Source organism: Haplochromis burtoni, unplaced genomic scaffold, assembly GCF_018398535.1.
Source record: "Haplochromis burtoni strain Fernald_Lab_line unplaced genomic scaffold, NCSU_Asbu1 Contig_166, whole genome shotgun sequence".
Lineage (NCBI taxonomy): Eukaryota > Metazoa > Chordata > Actinopteri > Cichliformes > Cichlidae > Haplochromis > Haplochromis burtoni.
In genome coordinates, this window is record NW_024582527.1 from 856,757 (window position 1) to 871,950 (window position 15,194).

General features: G+C 40.1%; 1 protein-coding gene across 1 annotated transcript in view; it reads left to right on the forward strand.

Moving 5' to 3' along the window:
• Window positions 1-12,273, forward strand: part of galnt9 (polypeptide N-acetylgalactosaminyltransferase 9) — a 96,159-nt gene extending 83,886 nt beyond the window's left edge. The window contains exons 8-11 of the mRNA XM_005933315.3: window positions 602-739; window positions 4,478-4,573; window positions 10,952-11,119; window positions 11,240-12,273. Of these exons, the coding sequence (XP_005933377.1) occupies window positions 602-739; window positions 4,478-4,573; window positions 10,952-11,119; window positions 11,240-11,386 (549 nt within the window). The 3' untranslated portion in view covers window positions 11,387-12,273. The remainder of the gene's footprint in view (window positions 1-601; window positions 740-4,477; window positions 4,574-10,951; window positions 11,120-11,239) is intronic.
• The last annotated feature ends 2,921 nt before the right edge of the window (window positions 12,274-15,194 follow it).

Consider the following 15,194-nt stretch of genomic DNA (forward strand, 5'->3'; position numbering starts at 1 on the left):
CAATTACCTTGGTGGGGGAAGGCTTTATGATTCACCAGAGCGGCCGGCTCCAAGTCCAAACACCAAACAACATCTCACTGAAATTGAATGCATTTTTTTAGTGTCGCTTTATGGTTGCTACAAAAAGTGGATATTTCCATCTAGAATTCATTATTAACAGATGTTGGAAGCACGTTCAGCAGCTGACTGTGGATTCCAACACAGATGGGGGAACTGACTGAAGAGTAGATGGCTGCATGTGTGTGTGCATGTGTGTGTGCATGCGTCTGAATCAAGCCTCAGTGCCAGGTAGTGCAGCTATTAGGCATTCCCCCAATCAATCTAGGAAGCCACCTCCGTAATGCCGGCATGGCCGTGAGGGCTCATAATTAAGCAGCTGATTAGAGTTTGAATCACGTGTAATGAAAGAACAATGAAGGTCCTTCATGACAGGTGCATCTATCCAGCTCTTAACTAAAAGGTTGGTCTTTTCTTTTCAGCACCTCGACACTCTCGCATATTCCATTTCTCAAGCAGCTTTCACTCTAATAATTAAAATGCCTGCTGGCTAAGAGGCTTTTTTCATGCGTGTATGTCTTTGTTTTGTACCATTTGTTGACAGAACCCTGGGGTTGATTTCGGGGATGTCTCGGAGCGCTTGGCCTTAAGGAAAAGGCTGCAATGTCGGAGTTTCCGCTGGTACCTTGAACACGTCTACCCAGAGATGCGAATCTATAACAACACCATCACATATGGCGAGGTGAGGAAGACATTAAGCAAATGATTGAATGTAAACAGTGATTTTGTCATATCATCAGGGGACAAACACCTTCCAAAGAATTCAACTTTTGTCTCGTCGGTCCAGATACAATTTTCCCAGATGTCTTGGGGATCATCGTGATGTATTTTGGCAAATGTGAGACGTACCTGGTTTTATTTTTTTCCTTGGTTTCCTTTGGTCTGCCAGTAATCAAGCCTGAGTATGTTTAGTGAAACTAAACAAAAACGGGGGTTAATCACAGATAATTCATGATTAAACAAGAGGGGCACTTACTTTTACACACAGGACACGGCAGGTTTGGACAACTTTTCTCCCTTAAGCAGTGAAATCAACATTTAAAAACAGAATTGTGCATTTTTTACTTTGATGATCTGAAACATGTAAGTGTGCCAAATATTCACAACACTTGGAAATCAGGAAGGGAGCAAAGACTTTTTCACACCACTGGAGTTTGCAGAGGATGTGAAAGCTGAGGCAGGGAGGCTGATCCTACAAATAAATCACAGAAATAAAGGAATTATTAGGATGTTTTGTGACATGTGATGATGACCTTTAATGTGATGGAGTGGTGCGTCTTAGAAAAAAACAAACGATTTGAGTGTAGCTAGTCTAAGGTGAGTGCATGATACTGCTAAGGAATTGCAACATCACCACACAGGATTTGTACCAGCTCCTCATAATGAGTTTTAATCAAATACTTTATTAGTTTTCCATTTTAATTTGATTGGGCTTGGCTATGCACTCAGCACAGTGGGGGGAAGACAACAGGATTATAACAGGTTGAAGAATTGAACACGCTCCTGACTCAGACACTATTTGGAGGTTCGCTGAGACGCATTGTTTACCTCATATCAATTTCAGCAATGGACACCTGGAAAACTAGAAGGGCATTGGGAAAAAGCGCAGATCACTGCCAAAGGCTAATAGATCAAATTTCATAATCATTTATTAGTCAACCATAAATAATGCAATATTCATCTATGTATGGGTTTAAATTACAAAGTAGTAACTGCAAACATCACATCACAACAATGCTCATTAAAGCAATGCGACACACTCCCATTCTGGACCTAATGGGATTTTTCGTATGCCCTAGGGGAGGTTTCCAACTGAGGACAACTGTTGGGGGCCCCCTTAACAGCCTAGGGTGTTGTCTGGCATGCCTGTTCACAAGCTGCTGGTCTGACTGAATTATTAAAACCTTTTTTCCCCTTTTTTTGACCAAATCTGGCCTGGTTTTTGCTAAATCCCACTCACAGACAGATGGACTGGCAAATAGGTGTGAACAAAAGAACAGCCTAATCAATATGCTGCATATCAATTCACAATTCATCAAAGCCCTATGAATTTACTCCCTCTTTTGTTCCCTCTGCTGCCTGTTTTGGCTCTGGCACCCAGATGGATTCCTCAGAGTGGCATTAACTTAAGTGGCACTATTTCAGATCTGTCGACAAGCTGGGTAACATTTACCTTGTCTAGCCACACAGCCGGCAGAGCAGAAGTGAGCCTCATCTGTCACCGAGCATCAGCACCGCGCTCGGCCATGCTGACCAGACCAGCCGAGTGGAACCCTCCCTGACAAAACTACATGATAGACATGTCGCAACCTGGAAATGAAGCCTTACTCATTCAAATCACACCAAACATGGGCCTCATGCTCAATGCATCATCTGCAGGTCTGGAGGACAGGGGGGAGACTGAACTGGGGCTGGTCGTGTCCCGATAATATCTATCAAAGCTCAGTTATCGTTTGAGAAAATACAGCCTGCTGTGTGAACAAACCACAGTGGAGCTAGTATCACAGAGGTATTGTGACATGCACAGAGGAATTAAATGGTGGCTCACATTCAAGAGTCTATTATCTACCTTCTTAGATAATAAATAATAATAGGTTTTGAAAGGCTGCTCTGATACTATTATTTTCGTTTGAACCAAATGTGAAACCGGTAATTTATTAAATTATATAATGTTGGGCCATTTTCATGGGGTAACATTTTGTACAAAATATTCATATTTACCCCGTTTTCTCAGCTCACAGGGATCCTCTTTGGCTGTTTTCTCATTAAAATCAATGCTAAAGAAGTCTTTTCCCTGGTTTAGTCACTTTCTTTTAGACTTTTTTTCTAGATTGACACTAAAACATGTCAAGAGTAAAATTAGTTGTGCAACAATAACCGCCCAACAGACAAGTTAAAATGTGTCCCAGAAAGCTGCCATTACTAATGTCTTGTTGAGCATTTGTACTGTACTATCTGCAGTGCTCGCACCCCTTTGCCTCTCTTCTTCACTGCATAGATTGTGCCTAAAGGAGAATTAAATCCCACCTACACTAATCTGTAAATAAAATGGAAAAGAAAGGCAGGAGCCGACCGAAAAGGCTGAGAAGAGAGGCAGTAAGAAAACTGCTCAATAATACTCAGCGAGCTTGTCTCTACCAGCTTCTCCTTTCACATACACCAGTGGTTCGCAAACTGTGAGGTGCACCCCACTGGTGGGTGGAGGTGGAGTATGGAGTTAAGCTATTAATCTATTTTTTAGGGGGAAATATCTTCTCAAATATGTCTTTAAATTCCTGATTTAAAAAAAATATACCTTGTGGTACTTAACACCTTATGTACTTGATAGGTTTGCACTTTTGTCCTTTTGTCTTTCTCCCATCACTCCAGCCCCTTCCTGAGCTTGGTTCTTTCTTCCCATTAAAGGGGAGTTTTTCCTTCCCACTGTCGCCAAGCGCTTGCTCATAGGGGTCATCTTATTTTTAGGGATTATTTTTATTATTGTAGGGTCTTTACCTTAAAATGTAAAGCACCTTGAGTTGACTGTTGTTGTTATTTGGTTATATACAAATACAGTTGAATTGAAATGTCATGAATAGTCCCACAAATATAGGAGCATAGGCATTTAGATCAAGTTCAGAGCTTTGACATATAACAAAATGACATATTTTAAACAAACTGCATACTTTTTCATAACTTAAACAAGTAGTTTTGTTCCTTAAAGCTAGTCAAACTGCAAGTGCAAACTCAAAAACTAGAAAAGAAAAGACTGCATTCAACCAGAAAGACCTGCAGGCAAACTTTCTCCACTAGCCGATGTGAATTAATCAGAGAGAGCAAAAAAATTTCCCTTCCAGACTTCACTCAAACTAATAAATTTTCATCTAAATACAGCCAAAATCATGGCAAACTTTAACTTATGTATATGGTAATTTTGTCAAAAGACATTTCCAAGAATTACATCTGGACTTTCCGTGCAATGGAAAAGTGTTGCAAGCTTAATTTCAGTCAGTGTTTCATACTTTTCCAATTTTCAGACAACAGACACCCAACACACATATAAAATATGTAAATGAGAATAGTTTCATTGAGACTTCTGCTGTATTTAAATACAGAGGGCCCAGAGTGTAGGAGATGGTAAAATTATCTGGCACCATGCTAACCGTATACATAACACGTTCCTATTGTTGAGGGTACACTGCCATTAGAATCAAATAGACTCAAATAGAATATAGAATCGAATAAACTTGTGTGGTTCTCCAGTTCCTCAGATGCTTATGTACTTTTTTGTGTTTGCTCTTGCACCTAACATTCAAATGTTCAAATGGAGAATATTTGAAACAAGCTGTTTGTTTGGTTGTTTTTAAGAATATTGGATATGTAAAATACTGGAGCTTTCAGCAGCTTCATAGAAACATCATCTTTTTTGTTTCTCTTGCAGGTGAGAAACAGCAAGGCCAGTGGCTACTGCCTGGACCAGGGTTCTGAGGACGATGATAAAGCCATCCTGTACCCCTGCCACGGCATGTCCTCTCAGGTCAGCAGATCTTTCTCTATTTCCTGTTTATTTTGACTGCTGTCTTCGATACAGATATTCAACAGTCAGTAATGCCATTAATTAAACTGTTTGTCAGTGCATTGTATTGATTCTTACTCATTTAAGTCTGTAAATTGGGCGTCTTTGCAAAAGGTAAACATACAGAAACCTACAGAAAATTCTTTAGCAGATTTTTTTTTTTTAAATCAACACATTCTGCATTTTAACACTAAACCTAAAGATGATGTGGTGCAATTAGTCTCCTCTTTAGGCAATGTAGCATCCAAGTCAGGTTTTACATAGTAAGTGTGAGGCACAGACATGCTATAAATAGAAATGTGTTCTTCCCATTGGTACTCGCTGATTAATATAGACCACCACACACATCCCTCTACGGGTTTTTAAGCAATGCAGGATGCATATACTACAAATATTCTCATGGTTAAATTAAATTGAGGTCTAACACAGAATACACATAGAGGGAAAACTAGCATCCTGTGAACTTAATGCTAGTTTGAAAGACCAATACTCACCACATGGTGTTCTCACTTTTTACAGATTAAGTTATGTTTGGACACTGCAAATATTTCAAGTATTCTCTCAGAACCTGTTCACTCTAAATGATGTTTCGACCTATCATTTGCTCTTGCAGCCAGAATAAATCTTCAAAAATCTTCCACCCCTACCATGTAACATGACTTGAAGGTGTCTCGGCTTCAAATTCAGCACCCACATGAACTACGGCTTCTCAATCTCTGTGACTCGACCTAAAAATATTTCTTGACTTTATCTGCATAGGAGTGCTATTCCTACTGGCGTCAGTGTTAATGCAATGACCTGCTCGGTCCAAAAATATCTGGATTCAGTAGATACACCAGAAAGGCTTAGCACAGCCCTCTGTAGCAAACTGTAATCAGTATACTGTCTGCAGTTTGCCAACATCATCAGTTAACAGCATGCTTACTAATAATAACAGCCTAACAACCAATCAATGTGACTAGCTTGTTGCTGTCATAAGTGGCACTCTGTTCATCTTATTAAGCAACAATTAAACAATCATTGTCAGTTTCTGCAGTCAGGCAGTTAGCGTGCTAAATGCTAAACATGTTGCTATCTACAACAATGAAAGTTTAAAAGTAACAGTGGTAGAGTTATATAATCAAGATTGGCCTTAATATGTGATACTTAACCTCAGCAGCATCGCAGCTTAATACGCTTTATTGATGGCTTTGGATTTTATATCTATCTATCTATCTATCTATCTATCTATCTATACATTAGTGCTGGATGACGCTGGACAGCATCAGCGCGTTAACCACACTAACGCATTGACGCCGTGCAGCCCCACGCACGGGGCAATGAGATCAGGGCTCTGTGGGGCCCGTGCCATCTGTTGTGGGACTGTTTCTCTTCTTGTTGCTGAACAGATCTTTCTGATTCTGCTGTATTTTGGCGGTGGTTGTTATGCTGCACAGTGAATTCAGGAATGAACTGCTGCCTCCCGACAGACTGAAACTTTTTTGCTATAATGTACACTGTACACGTATACATGATATAAGCAGTGATCCATGTGCAGCAGTCATTTAAAATGAATGAACCATAAGAAGGCAGCATGTTGCCTCCTGTCCTCTTAACCAGCTCTTGAACCCCATGCAGGTTCCAAACAGAGTGTTGAAGCTGGGGAGTATGAGATGACATAAACATGCAAACAGATGATGTGCAAGCACTAATTTTAGAATGTGAAAAGATCAGTCAACATAATCACTTATAGTGCTGACATACAGTATGTCTGCAGTTAGATTTAAACACATGAAAAGTGAAGAATTTTTCAGAATGTCATTAAATATGCTGCGATTTATTTTTCTTTAACGGTAAGAGAGGAGAACATGCAGCTCTTGGGAGTTTGGTATTAAATTAAATCCGAAACTCATTTTAAATGTGGTCAGGATTTGAAGGAAACACTGGAAAACTGGGGCACTCCCAGGAAACAATTATATGAATATGCAGGAGGATGCTGCTGGGAAAAAAAAGAGAAAGCATCTTCTCAGCACAACCTTTACTTGAATAGATACCAGAACAAATGATGCTGTGGGTGGGAGGCCCTTGTCCTGTTTTTGTGCTTATTTTTCTTTTGCACAGTGAAACCAAATCCATTTCTCAAGATATGCATGCAAAAGCTACCCATGCATCATTTTTCAAACATTTCCCAACTTCCCTGCAAACTGCTCTCGTTTTTGGTGATGCAAACCACCTCACTGGCCTCTCCTGCAAAGAGCTCCATGGTGTCAGTAATGCAAAGCTCGATCAACTCTTAATCCTGCTCCCCAGAGGGAAATAAACAAATGGAAATGAATTTGATTTCTTTGCATCATTAGATTACACTGATGACTGACATTATTTTGAGCCAGCTGTATTCAGTTTTGTCATTTATAGAATTTCTTCTTTTAAGATAAAAAAAAAAAAAAACTAGAATTGATCAGAATAACTTCTCGCTGTGCTTCAGAGAAGTGAGTGTGTGCACGCTCTCCCTGAGGAAATCTAACTCATGGATAATGTCTCACATTTGTTCAGCAGTGCAAAGCAGTGAAAGGATGGTGGTGGAGGCACAGAGCCGGCCCCATTACACTACTAGCGTGTGCGCACATCTACCTTCATAAAGCAAATGATGCAATATTTTATTGTCCACTGATAAAATTTTGGGATTGCTTTCTTTGCTGTATCACGATCCTCCGGTAATCTGGCTTCTCTCACAAACACAGGCAGAGTATGAAGCTATCAGCAGGCTTGTGTGCGTAGTGATGTGCGTGTTTCATTTAATAGTGGCTCAGTATTATTTGCATGTGATTTAATAAAAAGAAACAGAGTGGACAGCTGTGTGTAATAACGATACACTTCTCTGATAAGAGGCTGCAGATTTATCAAAATATCTGTCCTGCTGTCTTCAGATGGCTACAGGCAGGTAATGAACTTAAAGAGAAGCTTTTCATGCAGTATAAAGGACAACAGACAGAGTTGACGTGACCTTTTTAAATTATCTATTTTAAAGGGTTTCGCAGTGTTTCACCAGCACGTTTTAATAGGATTTTGGTGTATGTTAACAAAATCACACGCTCTGTTTTGAGGCTTGGCCACAAGACAAACTGTGGTATGACTTTGTGGTGCAGCAAGGAAGTTGCTCCACGGTTGCACTATCACCATAACAAAGAAGACTTGCTATTAGCATGACCTCCAAAAAATGTTCTGCAAAACTCTGGTGATTGCAGAAACGCAATGGAGTGTGTAATGTTGCTGCATGAGCCACAGGTTAATTGGCTTGGCAGAATCATTTCCTCGCGTTAATTATTTGTTATGGACTCATTTTAAATGTATTAGCATATAAAACGCTGCCAGACTAAGCTGTAAACAGGTATTAGTGGGGATTATATGGAGTTTGTCTTGTGCCGAGTCATAGTTTACACCTTTATTAAATCTGTTTAGAGCATTAAAACCTTGAAAGACCCAAGAGGTCTACAGAAAATTCTTAATAAGACCATCTGTAATAATGACCTCTGCCTAAAGGTCATTAAACTATGTCTCCCATTGTAGTGAGTTTCAAATAAATAAATAATAATAAGTTTCAAATGTGCATGCGACATGTACAATGAGAGTTCCATACACATATTTGGATGCATATTTTACTAGGATGCTGATGAAATATGTATCGCAGTGATCAGCTCAGCCAGCTCCAGTAGACCTCAAGTGAACCAAGATATGGTGCTTTATTGTTTTCCTGTTTGTTCTGAGTGCCTCTTTATGACAGAAGATTGGATTAAAATCCACATGGATCTCCCCTCTCACATGAACAATCACCCATAGAGGCAGCATGTGCATTTCTAGTTTCTCCATCCATGCTCTATAAAATCACCACTCAGACAAACATGTGCTGCAAACATTTCAATGATAAAATTTATTGAGTAAAGCACTTTAATACAAAGCAAAATGCTACAAAAGCATCACAAGGTTTAGAATTTTAGTCTTTATGGGATTCATTTTACAGGTAAGCAGCTCATCTACTAATCGGAAGGTTGGAGGTTCGATTCCTGGCTGTTCAAGTCTGAATATTCTTGGGCAAGATGCTAATCCCAAACTGCTCTCTGATTCATCCATCAGCGTATGAATGTGTATGAGTTATAGATTTAATGCACTTATGTTGAAAAAGCATAGAAAAAAGGAGCGCTTGTGAGAATGTTTAGAGTAGAAAAGTGTTATATAAGAACCAGTCCATTTACCTTAACAGTTTTATAACAGTACATGTTTTTTAAAGGGTTTTTTTTTTTTTTATGTGATTTTTTTTTTAAGTCCAACCATTAGAACAGCTGATCTTAAAGAAAATAATGAATAATTGAAATCACATTGGTAGAACAGCTGTGGGTTATTTTCACATGAATAAAGTAAAATAAAGAAATACGTTTTTCAGAAATCTTGATTCCTGTTATTACACCGATTCTTCCAGGAAGTTACATAAATACAGTAAGTTATATAAAGTACTTAACATGTTACTACCTACTCTGACAGATCGTGCATTTTGACGATTTAGGGAAGTCGAAGCAGCTTGGCCGTCATAGTGAAGACCTCCCCAGCTTTGGGGTCTCATTTTTCAGAGAGGATCATTCCCATAAATTATGAATGTTATCTCTACTGTATCCTTGCGTAATAGATACGTATCACGACAGAGGCTTTCATGCACCGGATTACACAATGAGGGATCACATTTTGGTTGTTAAGAGAAACTGTACCATAAATAAGCTGCACTGTGGCTTCAATGCAAAGTAACTTGAGCCTATTTTAGTATATGAAATACAAAGCTTATTAGCAATTAACAACTGGAACAGTGCGAAAATCTAAATTCCAGAAACTGCAGCAGCTTCCATACGACAAATCAATCAGTGTAGTGTATCGTCATAGCGAGAGAGCTTTAAATGCTTTAAGGTGGCTATTTAATTAGTTTGTGGTTGATTACAATTCATTTAAAGTAACTATTAAACTGTCTGTGTTGATATTATGACTTGAATTCAGTTTTGTCATGCCAAGGGTTGCAGGAATAGTGCCTAAATACAGACTCTGAGACAGACAGAACAACTTAAAGCCTGCCTTTTATTTTAGCTGGTCTACAATCTACAGAATCCTAAAGTCCACAGTGGACACAGGTGGGTGACGAGACACACCTGAAACCAAGTAAAACAACAAGTAGAGGAAGTAAAACAAGGCATGTGACTATCAAAATAAAGCAGGAAGAAACTAAACACTGACAGAAATGAAGGCTTGACAAGACTCAAACAGATGCTGGGGAAGCTTGGAGTAAACTAAAACATGAAGATTCAATAATAACAGACACAAGAATACAAAACTATTGAGCGATCGTGGCTCAAGAGTTGGGAGTTCGCCTTGTAACAGGAAGGTTGCCGGTTCAAGCCCCGGACAGTCTCGGTCGTTGTGTCCTTGGGCAAGACACTTCACCTACCGCCTACTGGTGATGGCCAGAAGGGCCGATGGCGCGATATGGCAGCCTCGCTTATGTTAGTCTGCCCCAGGGTGGCTGTGGCTACAACTGTAGCTTGCCTCCACCAGTGTGTGAATGTGTGGGTGGATGACTGGGTGTGTAGAGCGCTTTGGGGTCCCTGGGGGGGCTAGTAAAAGCGCTATACAAATACAGGCCATTTACCATAACTAAGAATTCTAAATATCAAAAGATTATAATCAAAACTGAAAGAAAAGAAAATACGCCAGAGTTCAGAGTCCCAAAAATGACCTGTGCCTACCCAACATGCTCTCTCTCAACATATCAATGTGGGATTTATTTTTTAATTTGTACATTAATTACATACAAGACAGGCTGTAAATTACTTACAAAGAAAGCTGAGAGAGGCAGTACGTGTCACCTTTCAATTTAGAGAAAATTATCCTAAAGTTGCTGTATATATAATTCAGGGCACTTTGTAATTAATCGGGATGATAAAGTGGGAAAGATGCACTTGTGGAGGTATGTGGTATTATGTGCCCCAAACATTAGGCTAAGGGTTTCAAACATATGCTCCAGACAGAACCGGTGCAGATGACTCAGATAACAGTGAAGGAAAAACACAATCTGCCAATCAAGCCTTAAACCCATTTTCTCCTTTCTGCTTCTGTAATTTCTGCCTGTCTGCTTTTGTAGAGCAGAATAGGTAAAGCACATTACTGCAAATCACATTCAATCACATTCAATGAAGCACATTTCCATCTTGCGCTTTCCACCGATGCCCTCTAAAAAGTCAAGTGTTTGCTTTTTATAAAGCTGTGTTTTCCACTGTGCTCTTTAATTTAGGTAGTGTAACACATTTGATTCCCTTTGGCTTGCAGCTGGCTCGGTACTCTACGGAGGGGCTTCTCCAGCTTGGTCCCCTGGGGTCCACCACCTTCCTGCCTGATACAAAATGCCTCATTGATGATGGCAGAGGACGCACTCCCAGTCTGAAAAAATGCGATGCTGTGTCGAGGATTTCCCAGAGGCTTTGGGACTTTACACAGGTAAGAAGAAAACGTGCAAACGGATTTAAAAGTGATGATTGGACGTGTGCATGCAGTCTGTTTTTTCCTTAAAAGCACTTTAAAAATTTGCCGTTATTGTTGTCTGTGTTTTCATTGCAGAATGGGCCGATCATCAGCAGGGACAGTGGCCGATGCTTGGAGGTAGAAATGTCCAAAGACGCCAACTTTGGCCTTCGCCTTGTGGTCCAGAGGTGCTCTGGTCAGAAGTGGATGATACGAAACTGGATTAAGCATCCCAGGCACTGAAACCAGAGAAAGACCTCTGAGACAGTTTGGGCAGCGTTTCAAGTCACAGTTAGATCTTAAACTGTGGACAGTTCAGAGAGAGCAGAGCGCCGGTGGTGCTGGTGTGTGGTATTTCACACCACAGACTACACAGTACACTGGGTCTCCCTCAGGCCACAGAGCTTTCCTATACTGAGTTTTAAAGAAGAATATGATCAATCCGTGTGTTCCACTGAGCTGCACATTCATACCAGACCTTATGGCAGGCTGCACCGTTTGAAATGGCCCACATCTGATATTCAGCTACAGCTGTACATGTATAGAGCAAGTCATCTGAGTGCAGCCCCTGAAGGTGGTTCAACGTTCTAGTAATTATATTGTTTCTACTGTAAAAGTATCAGCTCTTTGGAGATGAGAAAGCGTGGGTGGGTGTGTGATTTCTTTTTTTTTTTCTCCCTGAGTGAATCGGAGCAAATCAGAAGATATAATTGCTGTCAGTTGCCACATGAAAGTGATTATTTTGGGCTGTGATATGGAAAATTGCTTTGGACTTAATGTGCTGCCCTGGCAAGACATGTAATAGGCTTCAAAGGGGCTGCCCATCATTAGATCGGGGGACATTTCAACTGCACTCACATAAACCACGACGGTTCTTTGTTTCTTTGGACTGTATTGCTCACTGTGGACACGAGCAATCACGTGCCTTTTTGTCTCATTTTTCTGCTTCATCTGACCAGGGAATGTCAGTCCCAAAAGCATGTACAAAATTATTTGAAAGTTATTAATATATAAAACAATGTATAAAACAGTCTAATGATAGTAATATATTGTAAAGGGAAAAAACAGTGGAAAATTGATATCCGTAATCCGATAATAAATTAGGATAATAAAATCATTTTTATGACAAATCACCTCTTTGTTGTTTTTTTTCCCAGCGCTTTATGAAACTGGTGTCAACTTTGGCTTCCTGTTGATACTTTTTTGTTTGTTACTACGATATATTGGAAGGCTTGAAGCAATCAACGGCTGCAAAATCACGTCTTTTGTTGTGCCCGCTCTTACAACCACCTCAAGCCACCATCGGGTCTCTAGCCTTGTGAAATGCAATTGCTTCAAATGACTCACAGGATAGTTGGTGTTCAGAGAGCACAGAGAGCCTGCCAGTGATTGTGCCCAGAAGGTAACCTCTTTACCATTTTTCTCCGATGTAAGCAAAAAGGTGACAGGTGACCCTGCTGGTCTCTTTTCAAATGTTTTTACTGTGTTTCTATCAGAACATGCTATAATACCTTGACTCCACCAGCACTGCTCTCACACAGCTTCCAGTTATATGAGGTTGGTGTTTATATGGCCTCGGCGTCAGCAAAGTAGCTTGTAACAAATAGATGGTGTTTTACAGGGTTCTCTGTAAAACACATATACAGGAAATCTACTGATTTTGTTTGAAAAAAAAACCCATCATCAACAGTTTGCTGCTAAAATCTAAAGTATACTTGAAGGAGACATGGTAGTCAAAGGATCCTGAATTGAAATCTTTTCGAGAATACCGCAAGAGCAAAGATGGGGATAGAAGTAACACTGCAACTTTTATGTTCACCGAAGCTTAAGTTAACCCTGCTATAATACAGTCTGTCTTTGTACTCTACACAATCGGGACTTCTGCAGCTAAACTTGGCACACATATTATTGTGTGCGTGTCAGTAACATGCACCTGACAAAAATGCATGAATTTTAAACTGTTATTTCACCAAATTTGACTTCATAAGTTGATGTGGCAAATGATGTAATATGATGCTATATCCATACTGTAAACATCACAATTTCAAGATATCAAAAATTCTTGCTGCTTTGAGCGTGTGTATGACAAAAGAATTTCCCTCGGGATAAATATCTCATCTCATCTCATCTCGTCTCATCTATGTTATCGTCACAAGATTAAAATGCTACATGCTTTTTTAAGGCATTACAGGTGCACAAATAAAATAGGTTACTTTAGCTAATTGGTAGGTGTTGCTAGGCAACATAATGATGAAAATAGTAATTGCACTGGTCCTTATAAAGAGCTTTCCTTCTTTGAGTTGAGTTGGGTTGAGCACTCAAACAGTTATACGCATGTCTTGTTCACCCAAGCAGCCCACCTTTTTACTATTTCTGAGGTGCTTTCTAGCTAACAGTCAGAAACATTCACACTCAGTGATTCGGTATCTTCCCAAAGGATAGACTCACATGCAGACTGGAGTAGCAACTCCAACATCATTGTGAAGTTTGCGGACGACACTACAGTGGTGGGTCTTATCACCAAAGCTGATGAGACGGCCTACAGGGAGGAGGTCAGCGTCCTGACCCACTGGTGTCAAGACAACCATCTCACCCTCAACGTCGCAAAGACAAAGGAGTTGATAGTGGACTTCCGGAGGTGCAGAGAAGTACACACCCCCATCACCATCAACGGCGCTGCTGTGGAGAGAGTGAGCAGCTTCCGGTTCCTTGGTGTACATCTGGCTGAGGATCTTACGTGGTCAGTACACACAAACAAAACAGTGAAGAAGGCGCAGCAGCGCCTCTTCTTTCTCAGGAGACTGAAAAGATTCGGCATGAGCCCCCGCATCCTCAGGACCTTCTATCACTGTGCCATTGAGAGCATCCTCACTGGATGCATCACCACCTGGTACGGCAACAGCACCGCCTACAACGCAAAGCTCTCCAGCGAGTAGTGCGGTGCTCTGAACGGATAATTGGAGGTGAGCTTCCCTCCCTCCAAGACATCTACAGGAAGCGCTGCCTGAGGAAAGCGGGGAGGATCATCAAGGACTCCAGTCACCCCAGCCATAAACTGTTCAGACTGCTTCCATCAGGAAGGAGGTTCTGCAGCATCCGGTCCCGTACCAGCAGACTGAGAGACAGCTTCTTCCATCAGGCCATCAGACTGCTGAACACTTCATAGACACCTCAGCTTCACTACTGGAACTTCAACATTATGCACTCCACACTGTATATAAATGCCACTTGTTTTGCACAATATTAAACTACCAACCTCTGTATATTTTATTTTATTGTTTATTCTATTAAATTTGTAAAATATGTATATATATATACACACACACACACGTAGATATACATATTTAGTATATACATTCAGTAATGCGCATACACTCTTATATTGTACATATATTTATTCATATAATTCTCAGATTTAGCCATTCTTATATTTTGCTTGTTCTTATGTTATTGTATTTTTGCACACCTCTGTTGCTTGTGAAGCTCGCACACAAGAATTTCACTCGCATGTACTGTACCAGTGTACTTGCACATGTGATGTGAGAATAAAAGTGATTTAATTTGTTATTTGCAGCACAATAGATTTCAGTCATGTTTATCATCATAATAACTCATATGGATAAGAATATTCATGGACTCAAGAAGTACTTGAGTGCCAGTTTTGGTTGTGCAACCCCTGACTGTGTCTAAATTGGAGTTTGAGGGCAAGCAGACAGATTTTATGTCTTCTAGTAAGATTAAAACTGTGTTTGACTTGCTACAGTACAGCAAACTGCCCGTGTCTACTATAATTTCATTTTATCCACTTAGCTAAAGCAGCAGGAGCATGACTACTTAATGTGAAAAAGCGGAGTTTTTTTCTTACACAAAAAACTGCCTGTTTTCTTGTTTAAAAAAAGTATCAACATATTCTCATAAAGCTGCCTTTCTCAGTATTAAAGCCATTTTGTTGTATGTAAGTGTACAAAGAACCGACAGTGTAAAGACACACTATCACTAAAGGATATAATATTTTAGTTCTACATTGCAGTCGGTATTTCCTGACAGCATG